The sequence below is a fragment of the Peromyscus californicus genome, unplaced genomic scaffold (genome assembly GCF_007827085.1).
Source record: "Peromyscus californicus insignis strain IS unplaced genomic scaffold, ASM782708v3 Scaffold_6__1_contigs__length_162567912, whole genome shotgun sequence".
Lineage (NCBI taxonomy): Eukaryota > Metazoa > Chordata > Mammalia > Rodentia > Cricetidae > Peromyscus > Peromyscus californicus.
The window spans coordinates 126,050-153,464 of record NW_026294584.1 but is presented as its reverse complement, the minus strand read 5'-3'; the positions used below and the strand labels follow the sequence as shown (position 1 = coordinate 153,464).

Sequence of the window (27,415 nt, the reverse complement as noted above, 5' to 3'; positions counted from 1 at the left end):
CAGAGGATACATGACATAGAATGGCAATAGATTGAATGAAGAAGCAGGCATGACAATTTGTCCGGATTAATCAGATATTAGAGAGAGTTGCAAGGATGTTACTTCCAGGAAAACATTTTGTTTCAGAAAATATGAGGCATTTTTATTTCATTAAAAATGCTACTTAAGGGCCTGGAGAGATGGCTCAGCAGTTAAGAGCACTTGCTGTTCTTCCAGAGGATCCAAGTTCAATTCCCAGAACCCACTTGACAGCTCACAACTCTGTAACTCCAAGATCTGACATCTTCACACAGACATACATGCAGACAAAACACCAATGCACATAAAATAAAACAAAAACTATTTTTTTTTTATTTTTTTTTTTTAGATTTATTTATTTATTATGTCTACAGTGTTCTGTCTGCACATATCCCTGCAAGCCAGAAGAGGGCACCAGATCTCATTACAGATGGTTGTGAGCCACCATGTGGTTGCTGGGAATTGAACTCAGGACCTTTGGAAGAACAAGCAGTGCTCTTAACCTCTGAGCCATCTCTCCAGCCCATAAACAATTTCTCTTTTTTTTTCTTTTTCTTTTTTTTTTTGGTTTTTTGAGACAGGGTTTCTCTGTGTAGCTTTGTGCCTTTCCTGGAACTCGCTTTGGAGACCAGGCTGGCCTCGAACTCACAGAGATCCGCCTGGCTCTGCCTCCCGAGTGCTGGGAATAAAGGCGTGCGCCACCACCGCCCACAAAAACTATTTTTTAATGCTATTTAAGCTGGGTGGTGGTTGCAAATGCCTTTAATCCCAGCACTTGGGAGGCAGAGACAGGCAGATTTCTGAATTGGAGACTAGCCTGGTCCACAAGCAAGTTCCAGGACATCCAGGGCTACACAGAGAAACCTTGTCTCCAAAAAAACCAAAACAAAACAAAAAAAAGAAGTGGAGTTTAGAGTTGTGTGTAGTGGTACATTCCTATACAGTAACTGTGAAGCCAAAGGCAGGAGAATTTCTGTGAGTTTGAAGCTAGCTTGGGCCTCAAAAAGCAAAGTGCAAGAGAACATATATGCTTATGCCATGGTGTGATTCAGCTAGGAGGTCCCTTAACACAACCAGTACATGCTGTTTGGACTTCCAGTCTCTGAGTCTGTGAGGGAATAAACCTTTTCATTTCTTCTTTTTCTTGGGAGGCGCCAAGTTTCATTCTGTGGCCTACGCTGAGCTCACACTCATGGCAGTCATTTTGCCTCAGCCTTGCTTCCTGAGAGTTGAGTGTTGAGATCATAGGCATGAGCCTGAGCTTAAGCTTATTTTCTTTATAAGGGGGAGGAAAGATGATAAGGAGGATGGATGGTAGTTCATCAAGACGCTAAGACAGGAGAATCACTGTGAGTTAAGGTCAGCCTGTGACCCATTGTGAGTTCCAGACCAGTCTGGGCTACATGAAACTCTGTCTCAAAATAAAAAAAGGAAAGAAGAAAAAGATGAGGAAGACACGGTGTTTGGCATGATGGGCCGTACCTGTAGTGCCACACACATGGCAAGGAGAGGACTAGTGAGAGTTTAAGGTCAGTCTTGGTTACAGAGCAATGTTGAGACCAGCCTCTAAGAGACCTTGTTGGTTGAAAAAATGAGGTGTTAGGGTGGGGTGGACTGGAAATAAAGTTCAGTAGTAGAGTGCTTGCCTAGTATTTGTGAGGCCCTAGGTTCAATCCCCAGCACCCAAAAAAGAAGCAGAGGTTTTTTTTTTCTCTTCCTTTGAGCACATTGCATTTGCTTTTGTATAGAATCTGGCGGAAATGATGGATTGTGACTTCTGAGGGTAGGTCATAAAAGGCATTATAGATTCTTCCTTGTTCCCTCTTGGGTCACTTGCTATGGAGAAAGCCAGCCAGTTCAGCAGCCCTATGGAGAGATCTAGGCTGTGAGAAGGAGACAAAGCCTGTTAGGATCTGAAGTCTCCTATTAACAGCCATGTGAATGAGCCATCTTAGGAACAGAGTTTCCAGCCTCTGTCGAGTCTTCAGATGACTACAGCCCCCAGTGACATCTCATCTCATCAGCTGAGCTGTCCCTCCACTCCCAGACCACAGAATCTGTGAGATGATTAAGTATTTACCATTTTATTTTTAGGATTTTTTTGCGGGGGGAGTAGTCTGTGTGTGCTACCAACGTAGTCTGTGTGTTCAAACCAAGGGTCTTGCACACATTCAGCCTCTCAGCCTCTGAGCTCTACTTTGAACCCTAAATATTTGTTGTTTAAAATTATAAATTTAGAAGAGATGTATGTAGTAATAGATACAGATACCTAATACATCCCATAATGCCTATGTGTAAATGTATAAGACTAGCTAATAGTTACTGAATGCATGAACACTTCCTGAATGTTTTGTATGTACTGATTTAACCTTCAGAACAAACATAATTAGATACTTCTCCAAATTTTTGTTGTGGTAGGTTGGTTGGTTGTCTTGAGACATGTTTTCATTATGTACACTAGGTTAGCCTTGAAAATACTTATCCCTCTGCCTCAGCCTTCCCAAGTTCTGGGATTATATGTAAGTACCACCACACCCAGTGTTCTTCAAGTGAATTTTTTAGTGTATATGTGAATTAATTCATTATCAAATTTACAGGTAGATAATAGTGCTGCCTGCAGTTGGCAGGTTAGGAAACTGAGGCACAGACAGACATCTTATTCAAGCTTCCTCAGGTGCTAAAAGGAGAAGTAGCATAGGAATTAGTGGTCTGCCTCTGCTGTCCCTGAACTAACATCTGTCTGTCACACTGCTGTTTTGATGGTGTCAGTGTTACTGGGAAATACTCTCCAATGACATAATAAGTTCCAGGACAGCCAAGGCTACACAGAGAAGCCCTGTCTCTGTAGCAGGCTTTCTCAGACCACCAGCCCCAAAATCATGACAAAGAGACTTATTATTAGTTATGAATGCTCAACCTTTTTTTTTTATGCTTGTCCCACTAACTCTTATAACTTAATTTAACCTGTTTCTCTTTATCTGCATTTTGCCTCAGGGCTTTTTACCTTTCATTCTGTATGTCCTACTTTACTGCTTCTTCCGTGTCTGTCTGTCTGGCAGCTGCCTGGCTTCTGGCCCCGGGTATCTCTCTCGTTCTCTTCCCTCCTAGATTCCTCCTCCTACTTATTCTCTCTGCCTTCCAGCTCCATCTATCCCTCCCCTGCCTAGCTATTGGCCGTTCAGCTCTTTGGGGGGGGACCAATTAGGTGCCTTAGGCAGGCAAGATAAAACAAATGCAACACATCTTTACATACCTAAACAAATGCGGCATAAACAAATGTAATACACCTTTACACAGTTAAAGTAATATTCCACAATAGTCTTGAAAAAACAAAACAAAACAAACAAACAATACAGGTATAAGCCTCATAATAGAAATCATGGAATAGAGATAAAGAGATCTTCCTAAGAATTATAAGAACTTAGGAAGGAACCTAGGTCCTCATCCATTAAGGCCCCTACATGAATTATATGAACCCTCAAGGCTTTTTCAATTCCATCATATATTAAAAATACCTTTTAAGCTGGGCGGTGATGGCACACGCCTTTAATCCCAGCACTCGGAGGCAGAGCCAGGCGGATCTCTGTGAGTTTGAGGCCAGCCTGGTCTCCAAAGTGAGTTCCAGGAAAGGCTCAAAGCTACACAGAGAAACCCTGTCTCAAAAAACCAAAAAAAAAAAAAAAATACCTTTTAATACACATCATTATTTAATGACTCCACTTGGAAATAGCAGAGTGAAAATGGTTTTACAACGTTCCTTTCATTTTCTATTAAATTTGGTAAAAATGGAACATTTTTAATGTAATGTCTTGAATTTCACTGTGCTAGGCTAGGGGAAAGAGGTCTGCTTGTGTCCTGAACTTCAACATTATGTAGATGTCCTGAGTTTTACACTCTAAAATGAATACTTTCCATCCATTCTTTTTGTTTGTTTTTTCAAGAGAAGGTTCCTCTGGGTAGCCCTGGCTGTACTGGAACTCCATATATAGGCCAGGCTGGCCTCAAAATCAGAAATCTGCCTACTTCTGTCTCTTGAGTGCTAGAATTAAAGGCATGTGCCACCACTGCCTGGCTATTCATTCTTAAATATATCCATTATACTAACTTGTATATGTATCAATAAATGAATTGTAGGATGAAAATACAAATCATACTCAGAAAAAATTTTTCCTTTTGTTTGGGTATGGTGGTACATACTTTTAATCCCAGCATAGAGGCAGACAAATTTCTGTTGAGTTTAAGGGCAGCTTGGTCTACATAGTGAGTTCCAGGTGAAGTAGGGCTGTACATAGTGAGACTTTCTCAATTTTTTCTCTTTTAAAATGTCATTTGTAAGGGGGCTGGAGACATGGTGTCTTAGGGAGTCTAGTGCTGTGAAGACACACCAAGATGATGGCAACTCTTATAAAGGAAAACATTTAATTGGATGGCTTTAGTCCATTATCATCATGATGGGACATGGCGGCAGACATGGTGCTGGAGAAGAAGCTGAGATTCCTACATCTTGACTAGCAGGCAACAGGAAGTGGCCTGAGACACTGGGTGTGTCTTCAGCATATATGAGACCCCAAAGCCCACTACCACAGTGACACATTTCATCCAACAAGGCCACACCTACTCCAACAAAGCCACACCCACTAATAGTACCACTCGCTTTGGGGCCATTTTCTTTTCAAACCACCACATTCTACTCCCTGGCCCCCAAAGCTTATAGCCATATCATAACGCAAAAATGCATTCAGTCCAACTTCAAAAGTCCCTATAAGAAGTTCCTTGTCTGTGTATCCTGCATAATGGGCGTTAACAGCTTAGATGCAAGATTGTAAAACATCAGTAGTGAACTTCTGCCCTCCGGGGTTCTCCCATTGTGCTGTAAGCTGTATTTAAGACCTCCTACCTCCTTCAATAAATGGCATTTGGCATTAAAAAAAAAAAAGAAAGAAAGAAAGAAAGAAAAATAAATAAATAAAAAGAAAAAAAACTAAAAAAATATTAAAATTTTTTTTATTACATTTTTATTGAGGCCAGCAATGTGCCCATGCCATGGCACACATATGGAGGTCAAAGGACAACTAGCAGATCTCCATGTGCAGCCAGCTCAGGTTGTCAAGCTTGGTGGTGGTAGGTGCCCTTAAGCTCAGCCATCTTGTAGGACTGATTTTTCTTTTCTTTTTCTTTCTTTCTTTCTTCCTTTCTCTCTCTCTCTCTCTCTCTCTCTCTCTCTCTCTCTCTCTCTCTCTCTCTCTCTCTCTCCTTTTCCTTTCCTTTCTTTTCTTTTCTTTCCTTTAGGACAAGACTCATGCAGCATAATTTCCCTCAAATTTATTATGATGCAAATGAAATCTTCAATTCCTGGTGCTCCTGCCTCAAGCTCCAGAGTGTTGGGTATATATATATTATATATATTATATATATTATTATATATATATAATATATATAATATATACACAAGTCCCCATAATATGTAACAATCTCAAACTTATTTAAAAGTCTACAGTTCAAAGTCTCTTCTGAGAATCATTCAATCTCTTAACTGTAATCCCCTATAAAATCAAAATCAAAAAGCAAATCACATACTTCCAACACATAATGGCACAGGATATACATTACCATTCCAAAATATAGGGAGGGGAGCATAGTGAGAAAATACTGGACCACAGCAAGACTGAAAACCACCTGGGCAAACTCCAGACTCTGCACCTCAATGTCTGATGTTAAAACGTTCTTCTGATCACCAACTCCTCTCAGTTTTGTTGACTGCAAAATACTTCTTTCTCTGGGGCTGGTTCCATTTCCTGTTAGCAGCTCTCCTCAGCACATATCCCATGACTCTAGCATCTCCAACATCTTGGGATCTCCGAGGCAATCCAGGCTTCAACTTTACAGCTTCACACAATAGCTTCCGTTCAGGGACACTTCTGACACATGCCTGGCCTCTGTGGCTTTTCTTAGTTGCAGAGGCAAATTCCATAACCTGTTTATTTTGTCCTTAACTCTAATTCTAGAGGATTCAACCAGCATGCATGTGTTATATATACATGCATGCAGGTAAAGCCTTCATATACATAAAGTAAAATAAATAAACCTAAAAAACTATGTAAATAAATATGTCATTCTGAACTGTGATACACCTAGAAGAAATGTTTAATTTTTAAATCAGCAAATATTAGGTGTAAATTTGTATTTTTTGCAGTATCTGATATGTATAAAGTTAATGATGAATTTGGTGTATTTTAATTCATTAAATTCAAAGCCATTTATAAATATTCTAGATACAAGTGTAGGCCTCTCTGAACTTAGAGAAGTAGAAATAGCTGGTAAGAAACCCCAAAGGATTTTCATCAACTGCTAACATTTCCATCAAGACCATCTTCTTAAGAGATGTGTGTGTGGTTTGTGTGTGTGTGTGTGTGTGCAAGTGGGTGCACAGATGCACATGTGCCACAGTGTACTTATGGAATCAGAGGACAACTTTCCAGAGTAAGTTTTTTCATTCAACCTTCATTGTGGGTTCTGGCGATCTAACTCAAGTAGTCTGGTCTGTGAGGCAAGGACTTTTACCTGCTGAGCCATCTTTCTGGCTCTGCTCTTATTTTGTATAAAGTCTAGAGTTGTGTAGCTTAGGCTGGCCTAGAAGTCACTGCGTAGTCCAGACTGATTTGAACCTGTGACATTCCTTTTGTTTCAATAATTACCTCTGATCCCAGTGCTGGGAATATGGGGGTGAGTCACAATGATCAATTTTGGTTGCTTTCTTTGTTTCTTTCATCTGCTCAACCTCCTTTGCTTTATTATTTTTTCATAAAAATGTTTAGGTCAGGGGGTATAGCTGAGCAGAAGTGTGCTTGTATAGCATGCATACAAGGTCCTGGGTTCAATCTTTAGTACCCATGTGAAACAACAACAAAACCAACCAACCAAACAAAGATAAGACCCTACCATCCACATAGTACATTACACATTCACATCTTTTGGTTTTTGCCTTCTGGCAGTAGAGTTAGGTTCCCTAAGGGTGGGAGATTTTCCTATGCTTCTTTGACTGCAATAGACACAGTACTTAAATAATACCTGTTATAAGAGTGATTTGGTGAGCATTTAACAATAGAGTCAGGGCTAAGACATGGTGTGGGAGCCCATTCTCGGGTTCCTCATGGCTTTACCCAGCAGGTCCGCATAGAGGATGATTAGACCACGGGCCTGAGTGCAGGTGTCTGAGATGGTCTGCACTTGGCTGTGCTGGGGGAGGAGGACTTTTGCTCCACCCCTTGGCGTCTCTATAAAAACCCTGGGGCAGAGATAGTCGGGGCCCATTGGAAAAGGTTCCAGGCCCTCTGGAGGCTATCCTTTATTTTCTATCTGTTTATCTCCGCGATATTCTCCACAATAAATCCTTCTATCTAATATTTCCTGCTGCTCGCACTCAAGAAAACTCTGGGGAACTGTGGGGGTGGTGGGTAAACGCCCCACAGAATGGCGCCACGAACAGGGACTAAAGAAAGAAAAAAAGGGACTGAAGAAAAAAAGGGGGGACTAAAAAAAAGGGGACTAAAGACAAATGAACAGGGACTAAAGACAAAGTAATAGGGACTAAAGATAAAGGAAAGTAATAGTTTTATTACAGAGTTTTTGGCGAAAGTGCTGAGTTCAGCCCTGCCAGTGGATAAGGCATGCCGGTGTTATGGGAAATATATATATTTTTATATATATTGAGAGGCAGGGGTTTTATCGAGAGAAAAGGAAAGCAGACTGGAAGGATGTCCAATGCTGCAGCGAAATTCTCTTCTGTCAAAATTTTCTATCTTGTATCGCTTTCTCAATTTCTATCTGTGAAAAAATAAGTATACGGCATAGGGTAATAAAATAGTATAGGAAAAACTTAGAAGTGTAAGATTGTGTAGGAAAAAATAAGTAAGTCAACTAGACAGAAAAACTCTCCAATTTTCTAACTTTGGGGACTATAAACGCAAACTGGGAAAAAAATCTTTCTTTGGTATTGATGGGTAGTAAAAAAGCTCTTCTCTGAGCTTATGGGGAAGAAAAAGTTTCCTATGGAAGCTTTTGACCTGGGGACAGCTGAAATGCTAAGTCCAAGCAGCAGGAGAAAGTGATTTCTCCCTGAGGCAAAAATGGGGGTGTAAGAAGTCAAAGTTTAAAGTTGGGAAGTTTTGGGAAAAGTTGGTCTTTTTCTTGGGGAAAAAAAAAAATCTCAAACTAAAAGCTTTTCTTGGAAAATTTTGGGGGAAAAAACTCTAAAAAGCCTTCATCTTTCTCAAAAGCTCTTAAAAACTAAAGCCTTTAACTTTCTCAGGACAAAAATTAGAATCACCTGAAGATTAGTATGGGGACCACCTGTGATTAGCTCTAAGGGAAAACAACAAACCTCTTAAGACAGCAAAACCTAAGTTCTGACTTTCAAGCCTTAAAAATCCTCCCTGCAATACAGGAGGCAGGGACAAGTTCCTAAAAACCTCTCTTCTAAACTGTCTCTTCAAGCCAGTAAAAGACAGTGTGTCAGAGTACCCTGAGGGAAACGCTTGTGGGTAAAGAGCTACAGAGAGCCCAAAAGGGCGGGAAACTTTACCTGAGAAAAGCAGAAAAGCCAAGCTTTTCAGTTACAGCCAAGCTGAGGCATCAAGGGTTTTGTTTCTAAGTGAGTGTCTTTGAAAAGGTGCTCCTAATCTTCCTAACGCAAAGATCCCCTGAAGCCTTGTATCCTCGCTTCTGACCAAAAACCCAGAGGCGACTGGCCAGCATCTCTGAGTTGGAGTGCATTTCAGGGATACTAGGGTTCCTGCAGTTGCAAACTTCCTGGAGCACAGAGCTGAGGCAGGAAGGTGCAGGACCCAGGGGAAAACTGCTAATGAACAAACAAAACTAAAGCCGGTGGGAACAGCACAGTTGTCCACTTTCCTACAAGTCCTGGTTGATAGGTCCACAGCTGCAAAAAGAAATCTGAGAAAAAAGCTTTCCTATCAGAGTAAGGACCTTTCTGGGAAAACAGTAAAGCTGAACTGTGTCTGAAGCAGTTGTGCTGCTGAGTCAGAATGCTGTCTAGGGAAAGAGCCCAGCCAGGGCAGAACAGAACTATCCAGGAGTAAAGCTCTCTTTTCTGTCAGAGAAAGCACCTCTTTGAGAAAAACTTTGTTTCAACTGACTCCCGATGAGATGAGGGAGTGTGGCCTTAAGGGGTGATTGCCTCTGGCATAAGCTCTGTCCTTGAGTACCCAGACAAGCAAACACAACCCACTGAGGGACTGGGCAAGGTGATGGCCTGATGAGACAAAACACCTGTCCTAATGGGAGTTAAGAAATGGCAAAAACCGCCCCTGTTAGATTTTCAGTCTGTATGCAAACCACACAGACCCAGAAAACAAATGGACAAAAAGCCCCTACCTTCAGGAAAGCCACCACTGTAGCCTCGGAAACTGTTTCTGGGGTAGAGGGGATAAACTGAGACCAAACTGGGAACTGTCTGGGAGAAAGACTCTGAAGAAACAGAAGGGACATAATCCTCCCCAGAAATATATGACCTGAAAAAGCTGCTAGAATTTAAGGCAGATTTGGGGAGAGAAAAAAGCCCCTACCTCCAAAGGCAGCTAGCAGAGGTACAGAGCCGCAGACAGATACCTGAAGCTCTGCATCTGGGGAAGGGAGGAACAAGCAAAATGAGAATAAAATCAGTGGGAGAAAATCTCTCTGAAAGAGCTATGGAAAAGCTGTTGTATGTGATCTTGTTTTTCACTAACTGGCTAAGACAAACACAAGCCCCAAGGAAAGTTGCTATCAGAAATGCCAGCCTCAATGCGCGCTAAGGAGGCAGGTGCAGTTCTGATTTGGGGGCCAGTGTCAAATGAAGGAGAGACACCTGTTAAAGCCAGCTGAGGAGAGAGTAGAAAACTCCCAATGTCCCATAGTTGAAAATGTAAAATGCTTGTTCAAATCTCCCATTGCAAAAGCAAAAAACTTTGCTCAAACCTCCCGGGCAAGAATTTGTAAACAAGTCTGGTAAAAGAGAACAAGTTGACTCTCAGACCTGAAAAGAACTATGGGAAATGACTGATATAAGGGAAATGATATTATGGACTGATATAAGGGAAATGCATTCTGGGAAAGGTAGTTTTTCCGCTAAAGATGGCGACATTGCCCTGAGACACTTTTTGTCAGCTTGAAAATACATTCCTGGTAAACTTAAAATACAGCTTTTAAAAGAATAAGAAGGAAAATCGTCTAAGTGTCACTTCCAATGAAAAATTGAAAGGCTATGGAACTAGGTGCTTCGCGGTTTGGGGCTCCGTTGGTAAAATGCCTTATTTACCCTAATAGCTGTGCAAAGTTTTTACAGTAGTTGGAAGACAAAAAGCTACCTATAAGAGCAAACAAGCCACTTTAAAATCCTTAAAAAAAACAAGGGAAAGCAGTTTATACACTGAACGTTGTCTAAGATATGAAGAAACTTATGTGAAATTAAAAATTATTTACTTCTTGAACAAACAGCCTGCAACGAGTGATTCCTTTGTAAATCTAATTAAGGGGATAAGAAACAGGCATTCAAAAAGAAATGACTGCTTTATAGATGATGGGAAACAAATTTCAGAAAATCTAGCTGTCTTACAAAAGAGTTGCTTCACCTGAAAGTTCCTTATAAGAAATCAATGCTAAATATTACAGCTGCTAATAACATCAGGAGTTAAAGCTAATGAAGTGAAAATACTAAATCCTGAAAATGCTTTCTGAGTAAACTAATGAAGGATATGTTTCATGAAAGAACATCTATGTTCTTGACTCCTTTGATTAGTAAAAATATTGGAACTAACAACAACCAAGTCAAAATGTTTCAATAAATTCAAGATGCTATTCCACAAAAGAAAGCTGCCATGCTTTGTGGGCCATATTAGAGCTCTCTCTAATCTTCCTGGTCCTTTAGCTGAGGGTAATGCAAAATGGAAAGATCCGTGCTCGGGATTATGGAAGGATCCCGATCCTGTGTTAATATGGGGTTGAGGACATGTTTGTGTTTTTTCACAAGAGGAGAATGAAGCTTGGTGTTTACCGGAGCGTCTAGTAAGGAGCGTGGAACTAAGGAGGGTCAGCTCCAATGACGTTTCTATAAAGAAACCAGAATGAAAGTGGCTCGATTAGTGTTTCTGAGGTTTTGTCACTGGTTAATGCAAACAGTGAGGAAATAGAGTTCGGAGCTGTGCCGCTTTGGACTTTACTAGCTTCTTTAGAAAAATACTTTATATCACCTAATAGCTGTGCAGTATTTGGTGAAGAGCTTTACAGCAGCTAAATACGGTAATTTCACTCAGTGTGAAGTGAAGTTTTTCGGTAGAACGAACCAAAAGTACTGCTGTAATAGAAATGTTTGTCTGAATTGAAGCACTTAGGGGACTATTATGAATTTGGGTGAAGGGACAGCCTCTAGTTAAAAACCGTTTACCACTGACAGTGCATCTCTGCCGGTCCAGAATGGCTGAGAGAACTGGCAACTTTGGAGTGTGGCTTTGTCCTGAAGGTTATAGTCCCCTAGCAACAACTATCACAATTCTATAACAACACTCACTAAATCCCAGTGCTTTATAACAAAGCTGACTATAAACTCTAAACTTTAGAAATGATGTACGTACTTCCTGTCTAGTTAAGAGAATCTTTCTAATAGAGATAGTGATAATAATTAAGAGTAAGAAGTAGAAAAAGATGAAAATAAGATATGTGAGTTTGTAGAAATTAGTCTCTTGTTATATCTCTGTGTTAAGAAATCTTTAGGTGTTTGCTAAGTTAAATATATGCTAATGGTAGCCCTATATAAGTTTGTAAAATAGATCTATAGAGTTCCTTTAAGAATATAAGCTTGCAAGAAATATCTAAGGTGGTCTTAAGACATGTAATAAGCTTGTAAGAAGTAAAGATGCTAGTTGTAAATGTAAGTTTAAATAAGAAATAAGATGGAATGAATATAAGTATATAAGTAATAAGAAATATATTTGCTAAAGTAGTTCTAGAGTTTCCTTAAGGAGTATAAATAAGTAGATGTTATATGTGAGTTTGTAAAATGTAAATGTTGAATGTGAGTCTAAATGCTTTGCAAGGCAAAAAATGTTATATGTGAGTTTGTGAAAAAGTGTAAATGTTAAGTGTGAGTCTATGAATGTATATGATGACAAAACCTGAGATCTAGAAGTTAGTGTCCTAGAAGACTGCAAAGTAGGCAGTCTGAGTGGTTTTCAAAAGTTCCAGAAACCGCTAAGAACCAGCACAAGGCATCCGCAGCTGAGATCCGTGGAAAATCGACGCAACACAGAAAAACCTGAGCTAACATCAAAAACGGTGCGGCTTAGAATACTACTGTACCTAAAAAGGTCTCTGGCTTGAGAATAAGTTCAGAGACGCTTGTTTGAACAATTGTTAACTGCAAAAAGTTTTGGTTGTAAAACGTCTCTTCATATTTGGAAGTGAAAGCCTGATACCAGAATTTATTTCTTGTTTGAACTTTTTGAACTTTAAATGAGATAAAACTACAAAAAGATTTTGGTTATGGATTTCTTCATATTTGGAAGGCTCGTACCAGAATTTATTATTTGAATTCTGGGACTTAAGAAATGAAATGAACAGTAGAGATTTCATTGCAATGGGACAATTTTGAGTTTACTTATAGTAATGACCTAGGAACTGTTTTCTGGAATTGGGTTAAAAATGGAACTGTTTAAATGAAGAAATTTATTTCTACCTAGAATCAAGATGCAGTTTTGTGTATGCATATATGCTTTATTAATTGGTGATTCATGAATTGTTTTGTGGAACTGTTTACAGAACTGGTTTTGTGTTATAAATGGAACTGTTTAAATGGAAAAGTTTGGGTTTTCTAACTAGGTTTGAGATTTTGCTTAAAAAATTATAAAGAAAAGGGGGAGAGTTAATATTCCTTAGTCTAATTTCAAAAGTTGTTTGAGTGGATTAATGTCATGTTTTTGTTAGTAAGAAATGCAAATGGGGTATATTAAGAGACTGCTTTTAAAGTGTAAAGAGTTTTATTAAGAAACTGCTTTTGGATGTTTTGCTAAGTTTTCAAAGTGTTAATGGTTAGATTGAGAAGATTGCTTTTTCAATATGGGTTTGTAGGAATTGTATGAGTTTGGGTTCCTCTAACTAGGTTTGGGATTTTGTTTAAAAAATTATAAAGAAAAGGAGGAGTTATGAGATTGAATTATGTTTGCAGAAATTATGTTTAACCTATTGATATTAATGCACCCTGATTTTGTGGAGTTAAGGAAATATTTAAGTTTGTGAATACATTGAAGTTTTTCCTATGTTGTTAGCAAGAAAATTCAAATGATTGAGTTAATGTTGTAAGACGGAGAAAATTAACTATATATAGCACCATACATGCTAATTCAATGGTTCTGTTAAGAGTTTGCTTTGTGTTGTAAGATTGGGAGAATTGTGACTATGTATAGCAATATTTATGTTAACCTGTTAATGGTAATGATGAAGCTAAGGGATTCTTTAAGTTTGTAGTCACCTTACGAGTTTTTGGCTTAGAAAGGGCTTGAGGCAGCTAAGACTGCTGTAGTCACCTTGGACCTAATTCAAAAGAGAAATGCCATCTTTATCATCCTCTACTCCCATACTGGGAGGTGTAACAGCTATGGAGATTGCTGTAAGCCATTAATAGTTATTTTTTTTTATATATTAAGAAAGGGGGACCTGTGGGAGCCCATTCTCGGGTTCCTCATGGCTTTACCCAGCAGGTCCGCATAGAGGATGATTAGACCACGGGCCTGAGTGCAGGTGTCTGAGATGGTCTGCACTTGGCTGTGCTGGGGGAGGAGGACTTTTGCTCCACCCCTTGGCGTCTCTATAAAAACCCTGGGGCAGAGATAGTCTGGGCCCGTTGGAAAAGGTTCCAGGCCCTCTGGAGGCTATCCTTTATTTTCTATCTGTTTATCTCCGCGATATTCTCCGCAATAAAGCCTTCTATCTAATATTTCCTGCTGCTCGCACTCAAAACTCTGGGGAACTGTGGGGGTGGTTGGGTAAACGCCCCACAACATGGCTCAGCAGCTAAGGATGCACTGTTCTTGCAAAAGACCGAAGCTGATCTCCCAACATCCATGTTGGCTGTTTCATATCCTCCTGTAACTCCAGCTCCAAGGCATCCAATGCCCTCTTTTGGATTCTGTGGGACCCTGCACACATGTTGCACTCACTTTCATATATATATATATGAAATATATATATGAATAAATAATAATATTCATATATATATGAATAAATAATAATAATAAATTTAAAAAATTAAGCTGGACTGTGGTGGCACATGCCTTTAATTCCAACACTAGGGAGGCAGAGGCAGGCAGATCTCTGTGAGTTCGAGGCCAGCCTGGTCTACAGATTCCAGGACAGCCGGAGCAATACAGAAAAAGCCTGTCTCAAAAAACCAAATGAGGGCTTGCCTAATTGGTAGGAGGAATGGAGAGGAATAGTAACAAGGTGGAGTTCTTTTAGGGGGAACCAACATGGTTCACTTATTTTAAATTTTATTTATTTAAAATTTTGTTACTTTTTTTAATGTGTATGTGTGTGGGCAGAGGACAACTATTGGGAATTGGTTTCCTCCTTCTACCATGTGAGTCCTTGGGTGGAACTAAGGTCACCAGTCTGGTCAGCAATGCCTTAACCCACTGAGCCGTCTTTGCTGAGACCGTTTATTTTTAACTATTTATTTATATTTTTTTGAGACAAAGTCTAGCTATGTATCTCTGACAGAACACATTCTGCAGATGAAGTTGGCCTTGAACTTGTGATAATCTTCTTCCTTCTGCCTTACAAATGTTGGGATGACTGTTGTGTATCACTATGCTTCAGTAACCTAGTTTAAAAATTAGATTTTAGCTGGACGTGGTGGTGCACACCTTTAATCCCAGCACTCAAGTGGATCTATGTGAGTTTGAGGCTAGTGTGGTCTACATAGTGAGTTCTAGGGCAGCTTTCAAGACTATGTAGAAAAAAACCCTGTCTCAAAAAACCAAAAACCAAACAAACAATGAAACCAGACTTTGATGATGGTTCCCTAACCTTGAGAATATACTAAAAATTAAAGTGTATGTTTTAAGTAGTCAAGTTACATGGTTAAACAACTTACACTAAATAAAATGGTCATTGCCAGGCAGTGGTGGCGCATGCCTTTAGTACCAGCACTCAGGAGGCAGAGCCAGGTGGATCACTGTGAGTTTGAGGCCAGCCTGGTCTATAGAGCGAGATCCAGGACAGGCACCAAAACTACATAGAGAAACCCTGTCTCAAACCCCACCACCACCACCAAAAAAAGAAAAAAAAAGTCATATAAATTGTTAATAAAATAATTAAAATAATAAAAGAAACTATTTTCAAATTCAGATCTTGTTTATTTCAAGCTTCTAATCATCTACTAGGAAAATGTAAGAGTAGAGATATGCCTGTTTCTGAGATCGCATTAGGGCAAGCCAGAAAGAGGTGCTAAGTAACCAAACAAATAATGTCCAAAGAACACTACAAGGCTACAGGGTTTACCTGGCCAAATTTGACACAGTTTAAGCATCAAAAAATAAATAAAAGCTAGGTGGTGTTGGTGCATGCCTATAATTCCAGCCACTGGGAGGCAGAGGCTAGAAGAGCAGGAGTTTAATATCAGCTGTGATAGGGCCTGTCCATGGTTTTGTTTGGAGGAATATGGAAGACTTTGGGACTTTGGACTAGAAAAGCAGTTGACCACTTAAGCAGGGTTTAATAGGTCATTCTAGAAGGAGCATGAAAGACAGTAGTGCTGGGAGCAATGTAAATTTTAACAGCTTAATTCCAGAGGTTTCTGAAGGGAAGAATGTTAGTGAGTGGCCTAGACACCATTCTTGTGATATTTTGGTAAAGGATATAGCTGCTTTTGCCCTTGTCCTAAAATCATGCCTGAGGCTAAATTAATGGGATTGGCAGAAGAGATTTCAAGACAATCTAGTAGTCAGAAGGTTTCTCTGGTCCAAGGTCCCACTGATGCATATAAAATTATAAAGAGGCTTATATAAATTATAAAATCATTCAGAGGCTTAATATTAATCACCAACTACATGGCCTATGGCAGGCTTCTTGCTAGCTAGCTCTTATAACTTAAATTAACCCATTTCTATTCATCTATAAGTTGCACATGGCTCACTGGTACTTTCACATCTCACTTCTCCTGGCAGTGCTGGCATCTTGCTCTCCTCTGCTTCTCTTCTTCCTGTCTCCTCAATTTCCCACTTAGCAGTAATCTGACTTGCATAGGCCAAACGACTTTATTTATCAACCAATCAGAGCAACACATGTTCACAGTGTACAGAAAGGTATCCCACAGCAGTCATGTGGTTATTTGTGGTCATTCTTATGCAGGTCTATAATGAAAAGATAAGCTGGACAAAGAGAAATAAAAAATGTACAATTTGATGAGAAAGGAGGACCAGGAAAGGTGATATTGCAGCCAAATCTTGTACTCAAGGAGATAAGAAGTTTAAAGAAAAGCTTGATGCTAAATGGAATAAAGGGAGTAGTGATTGTTATGCCCAGATTTCGGGGACCCCCAAAAGACCACCACAGAGATCGAATCCCATATGTAAAAGCAAAGAGCCTTTATTTTCAAGCTCGGAGCTTGGACTCCCTGTCTGATACAGTAGTGAGAACAGAGAGCCCAGAGCCCAGGCAGGGTGGGGTTTTTATCACATAGCAGAGGTTGGGGTGAGGGGATTTCCAGGATTCAGGACCCTGGTTGGCTGACATTTGTCTAGGTATAGGGAATGTTTGGAATGTCAGGTATTTCCTCTTAGATGCAGGACCTCCTTGGGTGGGGTCAGCTTATGGCTTTTCCTGGGTCCAGGGTTTGCCTGCCAGAAGCAGTGGGCTTCTAAGCCTGTCATGGCAACTGTGTGGTCAAGCTGTTTTGCCCCCCCACCCCACCCCCCCCCCCCCCCCCCCCCCCCCCCCCCCCCCCCCCCCCCGCCCCAGTGATTTCAGGGCAGGACTCCACCCAGCTAAGCTTCCAGCTTGTGAAAAGGAATGAAAGAAAAGCTTAAGCAGTGAAGGAAACTATCAACAACAGAAAGCTGAGGCAAATGTAATTGAAGAAGGGGGCCAGGTTCCAGTTCCAGCAAACAGATTAATCTAGCAGTTTTGTTCACATGGTTCTGGCTTTAGAGTCAAGGATACAAAAAAAGGGTTTTTAGACTCTCCCTTTGGGGCTAAGGAAAGCTGCTGAGACCAGGTGTATGTCAGAAGAGCCCTTGCATGGAGGCCTGGAAAGGCCATTGGTTGAAGCTGTGAAGGTGAAGCCTAGATTTCATTGGAGACGCCAAGATTTTAGAGATGCCAGAGTTGTGGGATACCTGCCAAGAATAGATGTAGACCAGGTGTAGGCCAGCCCAAGAGAGAGAAGTGTGTTGCAGTCAACAAAGCTAAAAGGAGTTGGAGCTCTCAAGAGTGATTTGGCATCAGAGTTTGGAGTTTGCTCTATTGGGTTTCAGTCTTGCTTTGACCCAGTATTTCCTCACTATGTTCCCTTTCTTTGCCTTTAGAACTGTGTCACTGTATGTTGTAAGTAATTTGCTTTTTCATTCTGATTTTGTAGGGGGTTATGAAATTGTCATGAATCTCAGAAGACTTCGGATGTATAAACAGTGTTGAGATCATGATAGACTATAGGGACTTTTGAAGGATTGAATACATTCTTGTGTTATAATATGGTTACAAGCCCATGGGGGCAGGGAGTGGATTGTGGTGGTTTGAATAAGAATGGTCCCCATAGGCTCATATACATAGCCACTGGGGAGTGGAACTCTTTGAAAGGATTAGAAGATTAGGAGGTTGTATTGGAGGAAGTGTCTCTGGCGGCGGGGGTGGGGGGGGGTGGGGGGGGTGTTTCTTTCCTCTCCTTTCTTTCCTCTTCTCTTTTCTTTTCTCTTTCTGGTAGCTGAGAAGTGAACCTGGGGAGGGCACTGTGATAAACATTCTACTTCTAAGCTATATTCCTAGCTCCCCTCCCCACTTTCTTCTTCTTCTTTTTTTTTTTTTTTTTGAGTTAGGATCATGCTATGTAGCTGAGGCTATCCTGGTATGTTCTATGCAGCCTGGGCTGTTAAGGCATCACTCCTACTTCAGTCTCCTTAGTGCTTCAATCAAAGGTGTGCACCACTGTGCTTGACTTGGTCTTGTCTTGTCTTGTCTTTCTTTCTTTCTTTCTGGTTTTTTCGAGACAGGGTTTCTCTGTAGCTTTGCGCCTTTCCTGGAACTCACTCTGTAGACCAGGCTGGCCTCGAACTCACAGAGATCGGCCTGGCTCTGCCTCCCAAGTGCTGGAACTAAAGGCGTGCGCCACCACTGCCCGGCGACTTTGTATTTTCTATTTTAAATAATGTGGTCATGCCAGGTGTCAAGTGGGATCTCCTTTTATTTTGCTTTGTAAGTCCATAATGATTAATGATTTTGAACATCTTGTTACATACTTGTTGGCCAGTTCCATGTCTTTGAAGAAATGTCTATGCAAGTCCTTTACCACTCCCCCTTTAAAATATAGACTATTTTTTTTTTTTTTTGGTTTTTCGAGACAGGGTTTCTCTGTGTAGCTTTGCGCCTCTCCTGGAACTCACTTGGTAGCCCAGGCTGGCCTCGAACTCACAGAGATCCACCTGGCTCTGCCTCCCGAGTGCTGGGATTAAAGGCGTGCGCCACCACCGCCCGGCTATTTTTTAATACAAAGGGAAAAGTTATCTTTTTTCCTGGAGAAATGATTGAATGGATGAAAACTTAGCTTGATGCACTGAGACAGACATACACCATTTATATAGTGCACTTGATAAATTATTGAATTTGACTGTCGTACTAGGCAAACAAAAACCAAACTGAGAAACATTCTGCAAAAAAGAACTAGTCTTCAAAACAGTCACTATTTATGGTTCATGACTGTCTTCCTTGTACTTGAGGAGCCAAGGCCTTGTGCAAATGTGCAGTTAGATATTGTAAACTCAAGACCAGCCTTACAGACACCATGAAACTAGTCTCAAAAAAAGTCTCAAACAGGGATTTTTCTTTTTCTGGTATCTGGGAAAGAACCTGGGTAGGGCCCCACCGATTACTCTAAACATAGTTTAAAGCAAAGGCAAGAGTGCTAACAGCAACTAATGATCTTGGATTGGAAAAAATGTCATCAAATAGATTTTATTGGAATATTTCAGAAAAGGGAACAATGCCTTGTAAATTATACATAGACAGTATTGAATTTTCTTGGGAGTGATAAGGACATTCTGGTTATGTAGAAAAATATCTTTGATCCTCTAGCAGATAGGCAATGAAATGTTTAGGGGTTGAGAGTAACAGTGTCTACAAACTACTGAATGATTCTGCAAAATAAACCATGCACACACATAGAGAACAACAACAACAACAAAAAACTAATGAATGTGGGTTAATAGTGCTGATCACAGCATGTTTGATATTTTTTAAAATAAAAAATGGAAAAAGTAAAATCTCTTCAAATTCAAAGTGGCCTTGTTTGTTGGGACATCTTTAGAGTAAGACTTAAATGATGATACAGTTGTAACCAAAGAAGGACTCAATGCTCAGGACGTGTATCTTCCAAAGATATTGTAATTGTTTAAAGAGACAAGAGAACACTGAAGTGATAACTATGTGCCAGTCAGCTTGATTCACATCTTAGGCAGCCTGGGAAGATGGAAAGAGAAACCAGCCAGGCCTGAATAGGGATAAGGACTGATAGAACTGTTTGACCTATTTAGGGTTCAGTTTCTACATTGTAGGAGGAAGAAAAAGAACTGCTTTACATGATTCTAGTTTTAAGTTCTCATCTCATGGTATCTAGAAAACTGGGCTTCATGCGCCAAACTTTCCTTTCAAGCTATGTGCATCTTTTCATTCACTAAACTCATGCAGTCTTGGAGGAGTAGGAAAAGGGGAGAGAGAGAGGAAATCACTTCTCCAAGGTCACACACTCAAGGACCCAGGTTCTCCAGCTCTTGGTGTTGTGCCTTTTCCACGCTTGCCGGAGAGGAGAAGGCCACGCTCATGGGAATGCAAAGGCGCAAAAGGAGAGAAGAGGCCGCGGGAAGAGAGGTGGTGCGGGAAGAGAGACCCGTGAGGGCGCTGGTCAAGGAAGGGCTCCTGGAGAGGCATGCAGCACGACCGGCCCGGGTGCGGAGCCAGGCGGTGGCTGGGAAGAAGGGTCGCGCGGCTGGGCCTGGTGCCCAGGAGCGGGAGGCCTGCGGCGGCTGTAGGGCAAAGAAGGCAGAGGCAGGCTGTAGGAGGCTGGGCGCGGAAGGCCGTGGGTGCGCTGCCACCTTTCTGCCAGGTGGGCTGCGGAGCGGGCGCTGCGCCCAAAAGGGCGCGGCCGGGGTCCGGACCACTACACGCGGGAGGTGAGGAGGGGGCGGGGCCGCGGGGCGGGGCCGCGGGGGCGGGTCCCATTGGCCCCCGCGGGAGCGGCCGCGGCCGCGGCGGCGCAGGCGCGGTTCCCGCCTCCTCGGCCGGCGAACGAGTGGAGGCTGCATCCCGGTGCGGCTGGTTGTCGCGTCGCCGCCGCCTCCGCCGCGGAGCACCCCCCCTTCCCCCCCGCCCCGCCGGGCTGCCTAGAGTCGGAATGAGCTCCAGGAAAGGTGAGCGGCGCGCGCGGTCCCTACTCCGCCTCGCGGCCCGCAGGCGGTCCGCCCGACCGTTAATGTGTCTTCTCTCTCCTCAGTGCTGGCCATTCAGGCCCGAAAGCGGAGGCCGAAAAGAGAGAAACATCCGAAAAAGTGAGTCCGCGCGGCGCTCGGGCCCGACCCCGCCCCGCCCCGCCCCGCCCCGCTGAGGGTTGCTTGCGACCGCGCAGGCAGAGCTTCCTGGTCCCCGGGACGCGGGCTGTGGGTCTCCCGGGACGCGGCGCCCGCTCTGCGTGCCCCGGCGGGGGAGGGGTGGGGGAGGGGCGCGCGGCCGCGGGTTCCGGAGCTGCGACCTGGCCCAGCGGCCTGAGAGCGGCCCGAGCTCTGCACTCCACCCCGCACCTCGCGACCCTTAACCACACCTGCGATCCGCACCCTGGTCCCTGCCCCTCATCGGTCAGATTGTGAGCAAGGGAGGGAGGCGACACCTGGGCTGAGGGAGCCAGTGCACTGCCGCCTCTGCCTCCTCCCTGCCCCTCCTGGGCCATCCAGCTGAAAGCCCGAGCTGCTTGTCAAGTGGTTTGGACTCGGGTGTGTTCCTGGCGACTTCAGCTCTGAGACCAGTGCGTTTCGGCTCTCGGGTTTTTCATTCGAAACTTTCTGCTTGGGTCGAGCGTTACTTGCGTTCTGCGGCTGCGCCTAGGTCGCTCTCTGCAGCCGGCAGTGGGCGTGTGCGCGGGCGGGTCCCGCGTGGTGCTCCGGATTGAATCCATCAGCTGGTGATATTAAAAATGTGCCAGCTCCAGCCACCTCCATTCTGGACGTGCAGCCCAGTTGGGCGGCCGCTGCTGGAGAAGCCTTTCGCGGAGAGCTAGGTGCTCTGAGGGGAGTGTTCCTCTTTCCTCCCTCTCTGGGTTTGCCGGACCAGAGTTCTTCAATATCTTTACTCACATTGGTTGTTTCGTTCTTCCTTTTGCGCAAGAAATCTGTGTGTGGTGTCTTTGACACTATGGAGAACAACAGAATTGCCTTTAATAAAATCCCGAAATACTGTCTGTTTTTATTTTGCAAGGGATGGGATATCCCTCAGCTAGGTGATGGTGGTGGTGGTTAACTCTTATTGGCCCTAGTCGCAGCCTAGAGGATTTCCCACCCATTTGATGGCATCTAGGAAAACTGGCAGTCATTGCTAGTGTGGAGGTATTTTACAACAGGATTGTCTTCATTCAAAATTGAATATAATCTGACTGTATTTATAGGATTTCATAAGATGTGGGTATCTACGTAAAAATCTTTTCTTGGGAGGCAAAAAGACTTGAAAACTGGAAGGTAAAAATTGAAAAAGAAAAAAAAGTTTTTATTATTCTGTAAGTGTTTGGATTTGGGTGTGTAGAACCCTGACACCTGTGGATGTCAAGTAACAACTTTGAAGAGTTGAATCTCAACTATGTGTGGTACCTGGGGATCAAACTCCAGTTGTCAGGCATGGTCATAAGCACCTTTAATTTATCCTCTGAAACATCTCCCTGGCCCAGATACGGGGTATAAAATATTGAAACCCATTGTCAACTTCTGCTAGTTTAAGATTCTTTCTAAAAAGTAGTGCTTTTGCTGTTCTGTGATGGCTCATGCCTTTAATCCTAGATGCCTTTAATCCTAGCATTCTTGAGGCAGAGGCAGGTGGATCTCTGAGTTCAAGGCCAGCCTGGTCTACAGAGTGAGTTCCAAGACAGCCAGGGTTCCACAGAAACCCTATCTGGAAAAACCAAAAAACCAAAAACCAAACCAAACCAAAACAAAAACAAAAACACCCCCCCCCCAAAAAAAAACCCAAAAACCAGAAAGGAGTTGAAAAAGAATGGCCCTACTATTTAGGATAGCTTTCTCTCTGCATATAAACATACATTCGTCTGTGTGCATATTACATGTGCATATAGAAAAAGCATTTTTAATTGAATAAGCATGCATTTCATTATTTTCCTGTTTCAGGGTCTTTCATAATGGCCAAGGGTCTTTGCTCTACTATAGTTTGGATTTGTGGTAGGTATGTAAATAATTAGGGATAGCCACATAGTTTATCTAATCTTATATCACTTTGCCAGTCTCTTCCATTGTGTGCTGTGTTTGAAGGAAAACAACAGTTAATGATGGGATGAACTGGCTTGACATAATAGATGTTTGTCGGCCGGGCGGTGGTGGCGCACGCCTTTAATCCCAGCACTCGGGAGGCAGAGCCAGGTGGATCTCTGTGAGTTCGAGGCCAGCCTGGGCTACCAAGCGAGTCCCAGGAAAGGCGCAAAGCTACACAGAGAAACCCTGTCTCGAAAAACGAAAAAAAAAAAGTTTGTCAGTAAGAACCCAGATCAAGTCAGTGATTGTGAAGTATGACTTTTCACTTAGTTTTTTTTGAATTGAGATATTATTATTTGAAAATAATTTCTGGATATAATTATTTAGGTATTCAATATGTATTTGTATTCCTTAGAAGATGATGAGAGAGCTTTGTACATGATGGTAATAGTCTGTGAAGCTTAAAATCTATGGAGTTTTGATCAACAATTATCAGAATTTAAAATCCTGAATCATGACATGACACAAATGGAATTCATGTGTTTCTGGTACATGCACTGCTCTCACCAAATGTGAGGTCGAACTGTTGACCTTGTGTACATCCAATTTCACAAATGAGTCTGTCAGATACGCTAAGACTATAGGTTGAAGATGATGCCCCAGCACTGTGGAGAAACCTCAGGTGACTGTCCAGGCAGCTTGCTGTTTCTGTCAACTCACATTTTTTCTGGAAGCTGCTTGCATGCACTTCCTGTTTTTATTTTTTTATTTATTTATTTTTTTTTAGGTTTTTCGAGACAGGGTTTCTCTGTGCAGCTTTGCACCTTTCCTGGATCTCGCTCATCTAGACCAGGCTGGCCTTGAACTCACAAAGATCCACCTGCCTCTGCCTCCCAAGTGCTGGGATTAAAGGCGTGCGCCACCACCGCCCGGCCTGTTTTTATTTTTTATTAGGTAATATTATTTCCTTCTTGGGTCTCTGAGGGAGTTGAAGATTAGTTAGTTATAGTTGAAGATTAGATAGTTATAGTTTTCTTTGTTAAGAATTTCAGAAAAGAAACTCACTAAGTGAAAGAGGTGTAAGTGTATAAATTTGAAAGACGTTTTAAGATAGTTCTGTTAGTAATATAAGTTAGGATAGAAAGTGAAATCAGGTACATTTTGCACTTACCAAAATAGGATAGATAATGGAATTATTTTCTCTGAATTTGTCAAATACAAATGGACTAGACACTGTTTAGGTATTTATTGTTTGTATATGTGGTATATAGTTATTGTACTTTTGTATATAGTTTTTCTTATATTAGTTATAGCTTTTTTCCTTTTTTCTTTTTATTAAAATAGAAAAGGGGGAAAAAAGAATTTGTACTGTATCAAGCTGATAATAGAAAAAAATAAATAAAAATGAAGAAAAAAATCTATGGAGTTTTGAAGAGCGCCATCAAGAAGGTAATTTCAGATAAGCAGGGCAAAAACTTTAATACTAATAAGATGACTTTTGTACACTGCCAGTCATTGCTTGCTGTTTGCATGCATTTCTATGTTGTGACCCACTGTAAGGTGGATGCTGTTCTTATCACCATTTTGAGATGAAATGGGGATGTAGCAAACAACATGCTATCTGCTAGGTTGAGTCTAGGCAGCCAGGGACCAGAAGCCACTTCAACTTTGAGGAAATGACATTTGGGCAGAAGCTAGGATGAAGAGGAGGGGGGAGTGGTTTGGGGCTGTGTGATGAACTCAAAGGACATGGTGGTTAAGTGATAGATTCAGAGGTGGATAAGAGGTAGGCATGACACACATAGGGTTGTGTAGGTCATTGGAGGCATATATCTGGGTAAGATGGTGTCTGTCGTTCCTCTCTGAAGAGCATTGGCTGACTGTGAGGATGGGGGTGGGAGTGAGAACAGAGCTAGTCTGTAGTAATAATACATGATAAATGAGCAGCTTTCTAGGTTGAAGGAATGGCATTGGAGAGAAGGGACTTCAGGGAGCTGGAGGTCTTGAGGTCTTCCTCTTTTCACAAACTGCTCTGACAGTTTAGAACCACACAGCTTTGTTTGGATCAACATTCCAGTGTCCTGATGGCTATTGTTTTTGCATTTTTTTTTTTTTTTTTTTTTTTTTTTGGTTTTTCGAGACAGGGTTTCTCTGTGTAGCTTTGCGCCTTTCCTGGATCTCGCGCTGTAGACCAGGCTGGCCTCGAACTCACAGAGATCCGCCTGGCTCTGCCTCCCGAGTGCTGGGATTAAAGGCGTGCGCCACCACCGCCCGGCTGTTTTTGCATTTTAAGTCTGGAGGAGACTAATTTTAAACTGTGGTAGTGACTTGACTGAGTGTGCTTTTGTCATTACTTCCATGTTATATGCAAACTGACTTTCTTCCTTTTTTTTTTTTTTTGAGACAGGTTTCTCTGTAGACCAACTTGCAAAGATATACCTGCCTCTGCCTCTGCCTCTGGAGTGCTGGGATTAAAGGCATGTGCCAGCCACCACTGCCTGGCAGACTTTTCATTAATTTTAGTTCATTGAGTTCTGTAGACTTTCATGGATTGAGTGTGTGTCTGCTCCTCCCCCAGTATTTATATAGTACAGACTGGTCTCAGAATTGAGTTCCTCTTGCTTCAACCTCCATATTGTAGGACATGAGGTGTGGGATTCTGTGCTGTGGTAATAGGTTACTTTTAGTACTTCAGAATTTGTAATTGTCAGGAATGTTTTCTGCTTAGTTGAGTCAAATTTAATCTTTTTACATTGTTTCAATGAGTATACTTTGCTTATTGTTAATTTTATTGCTTTGAGAGTATAGGTAGCAGAGATTTACTGCTTAATTCATAACTTAAATTACATTTACAACTTAATTCAGTCATTAACTTGATTTTGTCCCTTCCCCTTTTTTGGGGCATGACAATGTCTCCATGATTCATAATCCTCCTGCTTCAGCCTGGGTATTGTTGAGATTACAGGTATGCACCATCATACTTCAGTCATGAATTTTCTGTGTAAGCTGTATTTCTTAGCACATGGATTTTTGCCCTAGGGCATTTGTTTATGTAGGAAATTAAAAAAAATTTTAGATGGTTTTATGTAATTTGCCTGACCTTAAACTCAATGTATAGTTAGTATTAATCCTTCTGGCTCCACCTTGAAAGTGCTGGACACACAAACCTGCATCAAGACATCTGTCTTGTAGACGAAATATTTTTAAGGTCTCATATTTGTTGATACTTCTAGAGGGGGGCACTGGGATCAAGCTGCAGAGCCTTATGAATGGTAGGCACATTCTCTGCCAATTGACTGTGTTCCTAGCCACATGACTTATTGAGATATAATTCATAAAGTGTAGACATTATCTTTTAGAGAACTCGGTGTGGTGGTATATACTCTTATAGACCCAGCTGCTTTGTGGAGGCAGAGACAGGAAGATTTCTTTTTTTTTTTTTGGTTTTTTGAGACAGGGTTTCTCTGTGTAGCTTTGCGCCTTTCCTGGGACTCACTTGGTAGCCCGGGCTGGCCTCGAACTCACAGAGATCCGCCTGGCTCTGCCTCCCGAGTGCTGGGATTAAAGGCGTGCGCCACCACCGCCCGGCGATTTCTTAAACCCTACAGTCTTAAACATGATTTTAGGGCTGGAGAGATGGCTCAGTGGTTAAGAGCATTGGCAGCTATTCCAGAGGTCCTGAGTTCAGTTCCTAGCAACCTACGTTGCAATCATCCAATGAGATCTGGTGCCCTCTTCTAGAGTGCAGGCATACATTCATACATAATAAATCTTAAAAAACAAACAAACAAAACAACCACCAAACAACAACAATAACAAAAAAACTCCATGGTTTTAATGTTTTGGTGTTAGAGATGGAACCCAGGGCTTTACCCATCCTGATTTATGGTCCTTTTATGCAAGGTAGTGTAGCTATAACCATATTGTCTATATATATATATATATTGTTTCGGGTTTCTTTCATTTAACATATTTTCAAGGTTCATCCATGTTCTAGCCTGTATTGTCATTTCACTTCTTTATTACCGAGTAACAGGCCATTATATTGATTGAATTTTATTTATCCATTCAACCATTATTGGTCATGTGAGTAGTTTCTGATTAGGAGTTATAAATGTATTTTTAAACTTTAAAAATCTTCGGAATAGTTCAATTTGAAATAATTGGACTCATAAACTTTTTAAATACTGGAATTGCCTTTGTACTTTCATTTGGCCCTCTTCCACAAAAACTATAGAATAGTTCCAAAGTAGGAAGTTGACATTGACAACACATACATACACACACACCCTTGATGTGCACCACTGTGTTTGGCGTTTACTTGAGTTCTGGGAATTCAAACTCAAGTCTTTACCCCCTGAGCCATCTTCCCAGCCTATATAAAATACTCTAAGTAAAATCTACTTGGGAGCTGGGCTAGCTTTTCAGAGGCTGAGGAAGATGTATTTCAGGCCAGCTGGGGCTTGTTAATGATATATTGTCTTAAAACAAGCAAGCAAACAAATGGCAATTAAAAAGTATTTGACTTTCACTAATTGTTGCATGTGTCTTTTTTGCTGTGTAGTGCTATCATATATTACATATATGGATTTGTGTAATCATAAGAAATATGCAGAACTTCTTCATCACTACAGCTAAAACAAGTGGGAACACTTGTTACTACCCCTTCCCCATGTAGT

The 27,415-nt window shown here is 41.7% G+C and overlaps 1 protein-coding gene across 1 annotated transcript in view; it reads left to right on the top strand.

Moving 5' to 3' along the window:
• The first annotated feature begins 20,200 nt into the window (after positions 1 to 20,200).
• The window catches only part of LOC128098639 (protein enabled homolog), a 129,601-nt gene continuing 122,386 nt past the window's right edge, over positions 20,201 to 27,415 (top strand). Inside the window, exons 1-2 of the mRNA XM_052719934.1 lie at positions 20,201 to 20,681; positions 20,765 to 20,819. Of these exons, the coding sequence (XP_052575894.1) occupies positions 20,201 to 20,681; positions 20,765 to 20,819 (536 nt within the window). The remainder of the gene's footprint in view (positions 20,682 to 20,764; positions 20,820 to 27,415) is intronic.